The sequence below is a fragment of the Lynx rufus genome, unplaced genomic scaffold (assembly GCF_022079265.1).
Source record: "Lynx rufus isolate CCGP_SWC_20201006 ecotype Redwood Valley unplaced genomic scaffold, mLynRuf1.p SCAF_18, whole genome shotgun sequence".
Lineage (NCBI taxonomy): Eukaryota > Metazoa > Chordata > Mammalia > Carnivora > Felidae > Lynx > Lynx rufus.
In genome coordinates, this window is record NW_025814832.1 from 24,526,857 (window position 1) to 24,540,412 (window position 13,556).

The 13,556-nt window shown below is 52.5% G+C and overlaps 1 protein-coding gene across 1 annotated transcript; it reads right to left on the minus strand.

Moving 5' to 3' along the window:
* Positions 1-1,129: 1,129 nt before the first annotated feature.
* PNPO (pyridoxamine 5'-phosphate oxidase) lies at positions 1,130-7,011 on the minus strand. Its single transcript, XM_047081132.1, is given in 8 exon segments — positions 1,130-2,495; positions 2,726-2,796; positions 3,096-3,224; positions 3,452-3,505; positions 4,364-4,463; positions 5,865-5,989; positions 6,876-6,954; positions 6,956-7,011. Coding segments are annotated over 8 exon segments (783 nt in total). The 3' UTR covers positions 1,130-2,326.
* Positions 7,012-13,556: the final 6,545 nt, after the last annotated feature.

Here is a 13,556-nt window from a genome sequence, read left to right on the forward strand (position 1 = left end):
TAAATTCCCCAACTCCCCTCTTCCCTGGGGTGGTGAGGATGAGGCCAGGCCAGGCTGCATATTCGTCTCACACACTGCTGATGAACTTTTATTACGGACTTAGCACAGTGATGGTCAAAGAACAGGAAAGGAACAGCTGAAACCAGGCCCACACCTAGGGGGTGGGGGTGGGGGTGGGGGGATACACAGCTTCCAATAACAAGGCAAAGTAGAGAAATGCACCCCAGCGCCCTCTCCTACAGTGGCCACAGGGTTAGCATTGTGCCTGCCTGCACTCAGGCTTCAGAGGGGGACCAGCACCGAGAGGGCCACCCTTGGAGAAGCCGGTTCGTGACCCTGACGCGCGGCACACACCCACACAGTGGAATGAAGCAGTTCACAGAGTTGGCAAGTTCAATGCCAACGTGCACAGATAATAGATCTCTGGTCCTGGCTTAGTCACAGCAAACATTTACCCAGCCTGGCTCCCCTCCACAGCCATTCATTCAGGTTGTCATTGGTCACCATACTTGAGCTCAGGAAAAGTAAATACAGTTCAGCACAGGCCTCAGCCCAGCCTTGATGAAGAATCCAATGGTGAGGATGGGAGGTCGTTGGTTTGGAGGTCAGGGTCACCTGGGGGGGGGGCGGTCTTGTTAAATGTAGAAAGTGGGGGGGGGTGGCGCCTGGATGGCTCAGTTGGTTAAGCATCTGACTTCGGCTCAGACCACAATCTCGTGGTTCGTGGGTTCAGGCCCCGAGTTGGACTCTGTGCTGACAGCTCAGAGCCTGGAGCCTGCTTCCGATTCTGTGTCTCCCTCTCTCTCTGCCCCTCCCCCAACCTCTCTCTCTCTTTCTCAAAAATAAAGGTCAAAAAAAAATTTTTTTTTTTTAATGTAGAATGGGATCCACGAGTCTGGGGCTCCCAAGTGGTATTGCTGCTGCTGGTCTGTGGACCACACTGCGAGTGGCAAGGATCTAAACCAGAGGCTCTCGACTTTTGGCAACACTGAATTCCCTGGGGAGCTTTTCAATTTCCCAAAGCTCGGACCACACTCGGGCCAGTTAAATCACATCTGATTAAAGCTCCCTGAGTAATTCCAGCATGGAAGAAAACCAGTGTCTAGGAGTCATCATCAGTAGAGGTGGGGGGGGGGGGGAGATAGGTGAAGGGGATGTAGGAGTAGTCAGAAAGGTATAATCCCTATAACAATTTTATATCTGGAAAATGAAATATATATATGTATGTATATATACACGCAGATATAATTCTCATAAACAAGCATGGAAAGTAAAGCTTGCTTGAAATCTGCCAGGCTGATAGGTACCAGCACATGAATCCCTTCTATAAAACTCCTGACTACCTGGGATTGAATACTTCTAGAGACACTTGCTACCTAACAGGTAGTCCACTCCATCTTAGGCAGTCCTGGCTATTTGAAGTCTCTCCTCACATTGAGATGAAATCTACTTCCGTGCAACTTCCACTTATGGTGCCTTTGGAGCTCCAGAGAATAAATTTAATCTCTTTTCCACATCGTGGTGCTTCAGATAATGGGGGGCAGTTATCAGTAGGGTACACAAGTAAATAAGTTAAGTCTCCTTTAGTTGCAAGCAACAGACATTGATTCTAGCTAGTTTAAGCGCCAAACAACTTCCTTCCTAACTTCCTTCTTCCCTTCCTTCCCTTCCTCTTCCCTGCCTCTTCCTTTCCTCCTCCCCCCACCCCCACCCCCCACAGGATAGTGGGTGTTTTGAGGCAGGAGGAGGAATTGCACAACCCAGAGGTGGGAGAAGGGATCCAAGGTCACTCAGGGAATTTCAAGAGCAGCAGCTGGAGGCTGTATCTTCTTGGCTGCCATTAACGACTTGGCTACAATGCCTCTCAGACTCTGGATCTCTTCATTTCAAATTTCAAATTGTTGACAAGAAAAAAACGATTGGCTAGACTGGCTCAGGTGCTTACGCTGGAACCAATCAGCTTTGGGCAGTATGGCTCAGTCACACTGGTAACAGGGCAGCTGGGGGCCCTCTCAGGGTCACCAGAAAAAGGGAATCACACCAGCTATTACCTCTTGAGGGAGCTCTCCCAATAAATCACATTCAAGGTCAAGAACATAATTGTGGGATTTCTTTTTTTTTCCCATTTGTAAATGTCTATCCACTCTACTAGACCACCTACTTGAAAGCCAACTGAAAATACAGAATTTGGAGCTTGAACTCTGGAGAGCCTTAAATATAAGGGGTAGGGAGGGAAATGGGTTGAGTTTAGAAGGGTCTGGCTCCAGACCCCACACCCTCTCTTAGCACTCGGCCTCAGCTCTGGTCGGCACGAACAGATTGGAAGTCAGGGTGCAAGTCTCTCGTAGAGCCAGTCTTCCTCCCCAAGGTGGGTCATGGGCCCCAAAGGGCAGTCTCCTGTTGGCAGGCCCCGCCGAAAGATGATCCGGTCATGCAGGCGGTTGGTTTGGCCTTGCCAGAACTCCATCACTTGTGGGTACAGGATGTAGCCACCCCTTCAAGGAGAAGCAGCGGGTTCGTGCTCTGTGCGTTTTTCCAGCAGGTCCCCATCCCAGGGCCCCCCGTCCCGAGTCCCCATCCCAGGGCCCCTTGAAGGAAGTTGCTGGGATGCATCTGAGGAGGATTACCAGGGGGAAATAGATCTGTAATTCCACAGATAAGGTGGTTGTGAGTAAACATGAGGGTTCTGGTGCCCCTTGCTGAAGGAGCAGCAGGTATCACTCACCAGTATTTTGGCTTTGGCACCTCTTGCTCTTGGTAGAGCTGTTCCAGTTCCTCGTTTTTCTTTCTCAGATACTGTCCAGGGGAAGGAAACGGAGGAAGGCTCAGACCACTTACTAATGATTTACTAAGCACGTGCTGTGTGCCAGGCACTGGGGACACAGGTAATCAAGGCAGGCTGGCCTCTGGGAGCACAGTCCAACTGGAGGGTCAGACGAAGGAAGCCAGTTTGCCCACTACCCATCGTTACTTCCCCAGGAAGACCATCTTTTCATTCTGCTAAAGAGGGAGGGCCCTGGCATCCCCCGGAGACAGCTGCTGGGGAGGAGCAAAGGCCCCTGCCACCCGGAGAACTAAGGAGGGGCCCAACTCACCTCCCGATCGGGGATCACAGAACTCTGGTGACTGACCACGGCCCCGATCTGGCTGCTCTTGGGGCGGGAGTGGAAGTAGCACTCAGCCTCCTCCTCAGGCAGCTTCTTCACGGAGCCCTCCACACGCACCTGCTCAGGCATGGCCCTGGCTAGACAGCATTCAATACCACCCGCCCTCCCTACCAACACAGGCCTCCTTCCTCTCTCTTCTCCTTACCCACCGGCCCATCACTGCTGACCCCAACTAGACCAGCTCCCTGAGAGGTATGTGAGAGGTGGGATGTTTGCCTGGCCTGGGGACCTCCACGGGGCTCATCCATCATGAGCCCCAGGCTGTCCTGGGAATGCTCACTCACCTGACGGTTGAGAGGCTCCCAATAGAAGACAAGAGAAGCAAAGGGATTGGAGTCCTGAAAATGAAAGAGAGTTCACAGTCAGCCAGCAGAACAGCAGGGAGGACACCTCCACCAGGCAGAAAGAAGGCAGGAAGTCTGTAGCACGCAGGCCCCCAGCGGATGCATTCACTACAGCATCTCATTGAAACCCTCAAAGGTGTGCCTACTTTTACAGGTGTGGAGATAGACTCAGAGAGGTTAAGTAACATGCCCAAGTTCACACCGTAAGTGGTAGAGCTATGCTGAGAACCAAAGCCATGTGGACTCCAAAGTGAGGCTTGCCAGGTCTCTAATCCATAGATTTGCAAGTCCTCAGAAATGCATTTGGGGCTGGCATGGACTCCGGGAGGGCTACTCCTTTGGATTCATGAGTAGAATGCACACAGAGTATCAGCTCTAGGCTTGACGTCAGGAGAGGTGCTGGGGGTGGTGGTGGTGGGAATAACAGAAACAACAGATGATGCCTCTGTCCCCACAGAACTTACTGGGGGTTTAGCAGAGGAGACAAATACAAATCACATGACCACATAAATAAACCCACAATTATAAACTGGAAAAAGGGCAGAAAGTAAAGCTATAAGTTATAACGACGGTGAACAGTGACTGATGTAGCACAGGAACTGAGGAGGACTTTCCTGGGTCTGAGAGCCGAAGGGACAGGAGGGACTTAGGTAGTTAGGTAAACAGATGACAGGGATGGTCAGAGGCAGCCCTCATTCCCGGCAAAGAGAAGGACAAGTGCAAAGGCCCGCAGGCAGGACGGTGCCTAACCACAGACAGCAAGTGGGTTGGAGCAGGGATGGCATATGAAAGCGACGGAGGAAGCGAGGGCTGGACCCTGCAGGCCCGGGAGGATTTACTGTGAACCCTCACCAGCTCTTTTCCCTTTCGACTCTCGAAGTTAGTGAAGAAACGGAAGCCATCCTTGCCAAAGCCCTTCAGCAGCACCATGCGGGCAGAGGGTTTTCCGTCTCTGGGGCAAAGATCAGAGCATGTGATCAGAGCCCATTTCACAGTCCCTGCTACCACCCCTCCCCACAGATGCTCCCCTGAGCACCCCCCCACCTGTGCCCCCTTATTCTGCACTGTCAGGGCACACAGGCTACCCATTCCCACTTGCCCTTGGGGATTTGTCCTAGAGGTGCAAGTGTGACATCACTGCCTGGGGCCTGTTATGGACTGAACCGTGTTCCCCTGAGTCCCCCCCATATCCTTAACCCCCAATGTGACTATATTTGGAGATAGGGCTTTGAGGGAGGTAATTAAGGTTAAATGAGGTCATAAAGGGGAGACTCTAATTTCAATAGGTCTGGTGTCCTTATGAGAAGAGGAAGAGATACCAGAAAGATCTCTCTCTCCCTTCCTTTCCCTGCATGCACAAAGGAAAGGCCATGTGAGGACATGGCAAAAAGGCGGCCATCTACAAGCCAGAGAGGCCTCATTAGGAACCAATTCTGACAGCACCTTGATTTTGCGCTTCTGGCTTTCAGAACTGTGAGAAAATAAAATCTCTGTTGGTTAGGCCTATCAGTCTGTGGTATTTTATCATAGCAGTCCTAGCGGACTCCAGCAATACTGCAGTCAGCCAACGCTTAGTGATCACAGAAAGGGTGGTTATACCAGGGTCTCTGCTCAGAGCTCTGGGGGATATCCAGGGGCACAGAACAAGAGCCCTGCCTTTAAGGCCTTACACTTTGATAGAGGGGAGAAAGGAAGAGTTGAATAACAGGCTAATACAAGAGGTGTCTCATGGGGTATATGACTGATTGTTAAATAAATAATACAACCAAGCACTGTGCTAGCTTTCAGAAGAGGGAGGGAGCTTTATGGAGAGGTTCCAGGAGATGTAACTGTTTTGTTTTTTAATGTTTATTTTTGAGAGCGAGCAAACGAGGGAGAGAGTGCGTGCGCAGGGCAGAGAGAGAGGGGGACAGAGGATCTGAAGTGGGGTCTACGCTGACAGCAGAGAGCCCAATGCGGGACTCAAACTCACAAACCGTGAGATCATGACCTGAGCTGATGCTGGAAGCCTGACTGAGCCACCCAGGTGCCCCCCAGGAGATGTAGCTCTTAAAGGGCAGATGGGAACTGGGTAAATAGGGATGAGAAAGACAGAGGTGCTGGGGGGAGGTGCGTTAAGAGCAGAGATAAACGAGGCAGTACATTTTATTACTGAAATGGAATTAGGTGAAGTGTGATCTTCGTTTACAGGTAAGGGCACGGAGGCCCAGAGAGGACAAGTAACATGCCTGAGGCCACCCAGCATGCTAATAACATAGCTATAACATAAACTTGCATTCCATTAAGTTGAGAGTTTCCTAAGTTTCCTACTTCATCTGTACCCACTCACAGATGGGCCCACAGCTATGCCTACCTGGTACATGTAGCCAGGCACATGGCATTGGCTTCCCCTATGTCAGGACACTCAACAGCCTCCTCAAACCAGGCAGCAAACTGCTTCACGGGGTCCAGGGAGGTCAGCTGAGTCTCCTCAAATGCCTGAGAAAGGAGAGTTTTATTTAATAAACACATACAGCGCTTACTGTGTACCTGGTACTGTTCCGGGCACTTTTCATTAAAACAAAAAACAGCACCCATGTTCTGCTAGTCCTATTTTACAGGTGAGGACAGAGGCACAAACACATGGCATAAGTTGCCAAGTCCCATAGCTAGTGATCGATGAATTAGGGTGTCAAACCTATCACCTGGGGAGCATTAAAAAAAAGCCACATTCCTGGGCTCCGCCCCCCCAAATTCTCAGTAGGTCTGAGGTTTAAGGAAAAACTGCTTAACAAAATGTTTAACAAGTGCTTCTGGAAATGCGCACACACAACCAGATTTAGAAACGGTGGCTCTGGCCTCAATTCCTAAACAGTTCTGTTGGATCCTCCTCTCAGGAGGAAAAAGCAAAAGAACTTCTGGAAATGGTAAGGGAAGGGGCTGAATCAGGCAGTGAGTGAGAGCTGGAGCTTTCTCTTCCCCACCTCCTTGAGTCAGTACCCCTCGTCCATGTGTCACTTATCAAATATTTAGAAGCTGATTATCACTGCTCTAAGCACTTTGCAAATATCAAAGTCCACAACATCCCTGAGTGCAGTACTCAATTCCCAGGTGAGGAAATTCTGAGGCCCAGAGGGGTTAAGTTATCGCCCAAGGAGATGCACCTCGAGAATGGCAGGATCCCAGCCAGGGCCGCCTCCAGAGCTCGCGCGCGTACCCACTGTGACCTGCTGCCTCTTTTCATCCTTGTTTCCCCAGAGCCCCTCCCCCTGTTGGTTGTCTTTGAACACCCTTCTCCTACGCGGGTGACCCCAAACTCCCCTCCCCTCGGGGGATGACGCGGGGACCCCTCCCTGCGGGAGGCCCTGCCCGGCGGCGGCCGCACCTCTCGGTCCCCGCGGTAACTCTTGCGCATCGGTCCCAGGTCCATGACGACACCGCCACCGCACAGGTGGTGGAGGTAGGGGCCGCTCGGTAGGTTGCCCGAACGTCGCGGTGACGCCTCGCAGCCCGCACGTCATGAGGCCGCCAGCCACGTGACCCGGCGTCGCCCGGCGCCAGGTTCCGTTGGGTTCGGAACCAATTTCTCAGCCTGGGACTTTACCCGGGGGAAGGAAGAATTCTCCAGTTGCCAAGCCCGGCTAACAGGTACTAAGTCCTCAGAGCCAATGGGCGCTCAGGGTCGGAGGAGGGAGACAGGCGCCGAGAGGCCATTGGTTGGAGTTTTGCGGGAGCGAGGCCAATTAGAGCGAGAGCAGGAGAACCCAGCAGCCAATGGGCGGCGCCTCCGGGGGCGGGAGCAGAGACACAAGGAAATGCTGTCACCGCCGTTAACATGCACGTGGAGGTTTGTTAAAGGTATAGGGACGGCAGCAGCCCAGGCTGGGAGCGGGGAATGAGTCACTGGGGGCTTAAAGGGAGTGGTCAGTGTTAAATGGCTGGCTCCTAGCAGGTGCCTGGAGGCAAGCCTAGTGCAGGAAGTAGCCCCTGGAGGGAAGCTGGTGGGGCAGGGAAAGGACAAATGGAAAACGGAGTTAGGGACCAGACTCTGAGGCCAGGTGATAGGGAGACACAGGAGGGGCAATTTAGTTAGGAGGAGAAACTGGGTGGGAGAGGTTGAAGTGAGTTGTGGGTCGCACAGGATGGATACTGTGTATTGTGCCTGATTGTATTTATGGGGCAGGGAGGGGGGCAGGGGTGGGGTGGGAGTGGGGTTCTCTGGAGTCTGGGGACAGGAAGAGGCTGTGGGGTGGGAAGGAAGACTGCTGAATGGAAAGGCAGGAAGAGAGACATTTGGGATCAAGCCATCCCAGACCAGAGCCATCTTCCCTGTCCAGCTCTGAACCCTGGGTTCTCCTTTCATGGTGCTCATGGTTTCTCCTTTCATGGTGCAGCGGAGTCCACACTAGTCAGTGTTCTGCTAGATGGAAAGGTTACCACAGCCCCACCCCTCCTGGGCCTCCCTCCTCTTAGCCAAGTTTCTCCCTTCTTCACATTTTGCCCTTCCTAGGTAGTTGGAGTCTAGTTCCTATGTCAATGCCAGCCATAACTGGGGGCACAGGGGAGCAAGTGACTGTGCAAAGCCACTTCCAGGCTGTGGACACAGGGCTGAGAAATGGAAAAACCTACCAGTACCCATTCCGGCTTTGACCTGGCTGGGGCAGCCTTGGGTCAAGTCCTCTCAGTAGTCCTGGTTTCCACCAACATCAGGAAGGGGAGCTGCCAGAGCCATCTAGGCAGGCACCCCAGGACTGTGCCAGGTAAGGGGAACTTCCTGCCCTACCCAGGTGTCTGCATTACTAAGTGTGATGCTTCATAAAGCCCAACATTAGATACCTATCATCTTTTATTATATGGTTGTAGCTTGAGCCAAATGGAATCTAGAAGACCAATTTACTGCAATGAAATAATACATGTCTCAAATCCTAATGATGTTGATCTATGGATTCTTCGCTGGTTGGAAATTTTTGCTACATCGTTTTCCTCCATCCACATGACTGAGGGAGTTGACTGGACTTACTTTCTTGTTGAGGTTGTCTTCCCACCTGTGAACGTTTGCTGTTCTCTGCTCCTTCCAAGTGCATGCACTTGAACTTGTGTAAGCGGTCATTAGCACCCTTCAACTCAGATGGTTTTGTTCATGGGGCCCCACTCTTAGCACTCCTGGGCTATGTTACCCTGGACCTGGGACTCTGGGACAAGACTAGGATCATCTGAATGGTTTGCTTAAGAGCCAAGAGCTCAGTATAGATATTTATTCATTCAGTAGACATTTTGTTAAAGACGTCTTTTGGATCAGGCACTGAGCTAGGTCTGAGAATACTGAGACGAAGAAAGTGACATGCTTCCTGCCCACAGGGGGTTTGTAGTTTATAGCGGGAAGCAGATCTAAAGGCTGATGAGTTACAGGTACTTTAACAGTTATCTCTGTGAGGTAAAGGGGAGCAGAAAGGAGAAAGTGGTCTCCAGGGGTCAGTCAGAAAGGCTTCGTAAAGGGAGCAGACATTTGATTTGTCTTACTGAGTAAGTGTTTGCCAGATAGACAATGGAACGGGCATGTTGGGAAGAGGGAACGATGTGGGTAAGGGCACAGTGTTAGGGAAATGTGGAACAAACAGGTGATTCTCCTAGAGCAAGATGGTGAGGAACAGGCTGGACAAGTAGGCAGGGCTCGTGCACCTGCTGAAGATCAGGCAGTGGAAAGGGTCAGGCTTTTAGACAGCAATTCTTTTCTTTTTTTTTTTTTAAATCTTTCTTGCTCTTGTTGAACCAGAGTGTCTAATTTCTGTTTTTTAAGACCAGATGGAGAGAAAAAGTACTAGATTCCAGCAGCCTCTCCCATCCTTGGCGATTAGGCAGGAAGTTTGCAACTGGTTGCCTTTTTAGATTTTCCCTTCCGTCTTGAAAATAACAAGCAGGCTTGTGTTGTGCTTTTCTGCCTAGTGGGATTTGGTGTCTGGATCAGAAAACAGCCCTGCAGCGCAAACTGGAGAGGGGCCGGCCTTGCTGCTATTGCCGAAACCCCAGCAGGGGTTTTGTCTGCGTGGGAGAAATGAATTTTTTATGGTTACTGCTTTTTCTTAAACACTTTGCCACCCTCCTGCCTCCCCCAACTTTGTAAAATTATTAATCTTTCCTCGGGAGAGTCTTAAATGAAAAGAGAACGTATTGTAATATTTCACTGTACGGAGGAGGCACACTGGTTCTCAATATGAAACAAAGGGCTGGGTACGGGTTTGGGGACTGTGCCTCGCCTGTTTTCTTCCGGGGCTTTTGCATTTATGTCCTTATGTCACCTTGTAGTCTAATTGTTTGGTTGAATTATATATTTCACTTGGACCTCAGTGATTGTGTTTGGGGACCTGACTCTGGTGACCGAGTGGGTGGTGGGTAAGGGAGGGCGAGGCAGTGACAGGGAGACATTGAGAGATTCGGCAGTGTTGTCTAAGGAGAAGCTGGGAGCCGGGAGCCTGGTGCCGGAGTCTGGGGCGCCGCCGGAAGGGAGGGAATCCACCCACCATGATAACTTTAGAAAACATGGGTGGTGCTGTTCATTGAAGTGGGGCATGTTGGAGGAGGAGGTTTTGGGGGGAAAATGAAGCCAGTTGGACCCATGGAGCATGAGGGTTTATGGGACACCGATGTTTGGCCAGGTTGGATAATCATGTCTGGAGCTTAGGGGGGAGGTCTAGGCTGATGAGACTGGGTTAGGCGTCATGAGCCGCCGAGGTGGTATCTGAGGCCATGGGGGAGGATGAGAATGTCTGAGAAGGGAAGAGGGCCTGGGAGAATTAAGGAGGACGGCGGGAGGTGGGAGGCCCAAGAAGGTGGCCGTGATGCGGTAAAATGTAGCGCCCAGCCTTCCAGGAGGCCGATGGCAGGCCAGATGGGGTGCGCTGGGGGCCCTAAGCTCAGGCACTCTTGGGTCCAGCCTTGGGGTGCACTGAGGACACACAGGAGGGTGGGTACTTGGTACTCAGCCAGCAGATACCTGAGCCCTGAGTAGTGTGGTCACTGGGGGGCCTAGATGGGAGCCAGGTCATCAGAGGCTTGCAGTGTGTTGGAGAGGAGGCTGTCCCTTACCCTAGTGTCCTGCCCGTGGTTGTGTGGCTAACCCCTCACAACCCTTGCGTGTGCTCACGGGTCACTTCCCAAACACGTCCATTCATGGGCAGCCCCAGGCCTCATCAGACGTGCCTTCGTGGGAGGGACCACATCCCTTACTGTCTCTGGCTCCTGCTCAGTCGCAGCCAGGAAACGCTCTTCTGTAATGTTTGTGCATAAACTGCCTTTGTGAAGCTTCTCTGTACCTGGGTGCTAGGCATGGCGGGGGGGGGGGGGGCATTGGGGGGTTTTGCGCCTGGTGGGAGCAGGGCCAAGTGCTTTCGTTGCCTGGAGGGATGTTAAGTTTTCCAAGGCTTAGGCTTAGGGCATCAGCCCTGGCTCCCTTGGTCATTGGAGTGTGGGCCACAGGCAGAGGGAGGGGGCCTGATGGTGGGTTCCCAGGCAGGCCCAAAGGAATATGACCTAGTGGCTTCTTAGTTTCATTTGAGAAGTCCTGGTTGGTCCTTGCTTTTGGCCTGACCTGTGGTCACTTCTCATTTCCTCCCGCCCCGAATGGCGATGAACAAGTGTTTGACTCTCCTCCTCAAGCCCTGATCCTCTGCCCTGCCCGCTGTGGTTTGCCTGTCCCTGTTCTGGAGTCCATTTTCCCAGGCTCGCTTCCCGCCTCCTCCTTTCCCTCCTACGCTCCTTCACTGGGAAACCTAGTTGCCACTTGTACCGACATGACTGCACTTCCTTTAGTGACTTCATCCCAACCCCGAAGACCTTGGTCAGGTCACAAGAGGTCTCCCAAGGCAGTGAATCACGGAATTAGGGTTCCTGGAATCCACCACCGTGTAGACCACAGCCGCATTCCATCAGCCATGAGCCCCCAGTGGGTACAGGGACCTGAGAGGCTGCAGGTGGCTCTCGGTCATTCTCCAGTGGGGGGCCTCAAAGGGCCTTCAGAAGGTGATTGTAAAGATGGACTGAGGTTTGAAGAAAGCCTGAGCTCTATTTGCTGGCTTAGTTGGGTTTTTTGTTTTTTGTTTTCTTTGTTTGTTTGTTTTTAAGGTATTTTGCCTGGATTTGCCTTTAGGAAGGAGGGTCTCAGAAAGGAGGGACCCAGTCCCCTTTCCTTCCAGGCCTGTAATCCTAGTACCTGGGATCAAAGAGCCCCAGTGTTGAGCATCACTGAGCAGAAGGGAGGGGGGCAGTGAGGGGGGGACTTGATGCCAACGACCTTGAGGAGGGAAGGGGGCAGAGGAGGGAACTCAGGCAGTGTGACCCACACTCTTGAGCTGCTGGGGGTGGCCTGCCCCCAGATTTTCCACCAGGGCCTATCAGGTGCCCTGGGGTGAGCTTGGGCTACATCACGGCATCCACAGACCCTGCCCCCTGCAACTCTCCAGTAAACTAAGGCAGATGAGGGCTAACTCGCCACCAGGTCCTTCTGTTCTTTCCTTATGCCATCACCCACACTGGGCAGAGAGCACTCTCCCACTCCCCATCTGACTCAGGCATCCCATGGGAAGCAGAGATAGTGAGGCCTGACTGTGGAACCTGAGTATCTCCCTGAAGAAGGGAAATCCCGAGTGCCAAAAGGCAGTTTTGCCCGCCGGGGGCTGACACCCTCACTTCCAAAGGATGCCCGGGAGTTGGGTCAGTTTCTGCGCATGAAGCATTAAGCCTATGGCTTGGAATCAACTCCCAGGAAAGGAGAATTCTTTGCGACTAAAAGCAAAGCTAAGGGGGGGGGGGAAATGTGGCAGAAAGTGGCCACGTTATTAGTAATCCCCTTCTCTCCACCAATCCCAGTTCAGAACACAGCCAGACATTTTTTCCAGCCTTGTGACCCACACGTGAGTGAGAGAAACCACCTCGCGTCTTCCTCCTGCCAGTGCAGCGATGAGATACAGGAGTGATGGGGGCTGGTCGAGAGGCTTCTGTGCCAGAGCACATTCAGGTCTGGTTTCACCCAAAGGGTTTGTGTACAGTGGTCAGGGGCAGAGAATCCATGATCCGTCTGAGATCATATCCTTGTTATTTCTTCCGACGTGAGGGTGGATTGGCTCTGAGTAAAAGCTATCTGCTTGCAAATGCAGGCCACCAGTGACAAAGGAAACAGAGTGAGGGAATGGATAGCTCAAAAAAAAAAAAAAAAAAAAAAAAGAGCCTTGCCACTCCTGCAAAACAGCATCCCTGGCTGTGTCCCTTTGAGCGTAAGAGGTGTCGTTGTTGAAAGGAAAGCACATGCTGTTGTCTGTGTGACTCACCTCTCCCTTCAGCCCGGATGCTCTTCTGGCCCCTGCTAGGTTTAAACATGTGCCCTGCTGTCCTCCTCACAGCTCTGCTCCCCCAAGATCCCCACCAGAATTTCAGAGCTGCAGCACTTGTTAAAACCAAAATCAACCCGCTGTCCTCTCTGGGGTGCTGGGGCGGGGAACAGAGGAAAAATGGAATGTGTGGCCAGGGTCCTCTCTTGAGTAAAGCTGGGGTCCCAGCCCTGGAAAGGGATCTTGGCCCTTTAAGAAATTGCCTTTTCTCCAGACTCTTTAGCCTCTGGGAAGGGACAAAGCCAAGATCCCCAGGGACTAAGCTCTCTCCCCCAGAATAACAGTTCCTACTAACAGGTTCTGAGGCCAAAGCCTTCCTCTCGAGACTGGGGAGTGGAAGGAACTCGCCCGCTGATAAGGAAGGCATTGCTGTGACTCGAGACTGCAGGCAGAGCGTGCCAGCTTTGATTCCCGCAAAGCTGGCTTCTGGAAGCGGGAACACCTACACTAGGCCCTGCCCCGAGGTCCCACCCGGCTGCTGTTGGGCTGCATGCCAACGCTAGGAGGTCCGTGTGGCCGCGGTCCCTTTCAGGCTGCGGCCTGGATTTGCTCAGGCCGGGAGGGCAGGTCCTGCCTGGGTCCCAGCGTGGACTGCCGTGAGAAGCCAGGGCTCCCTCCTCTGGAGGCCCCCCCGCCGCCCCCCAAGCTCTCTGTGGTAAAAGATCAAAGAAGCTGCACCTGCCAAG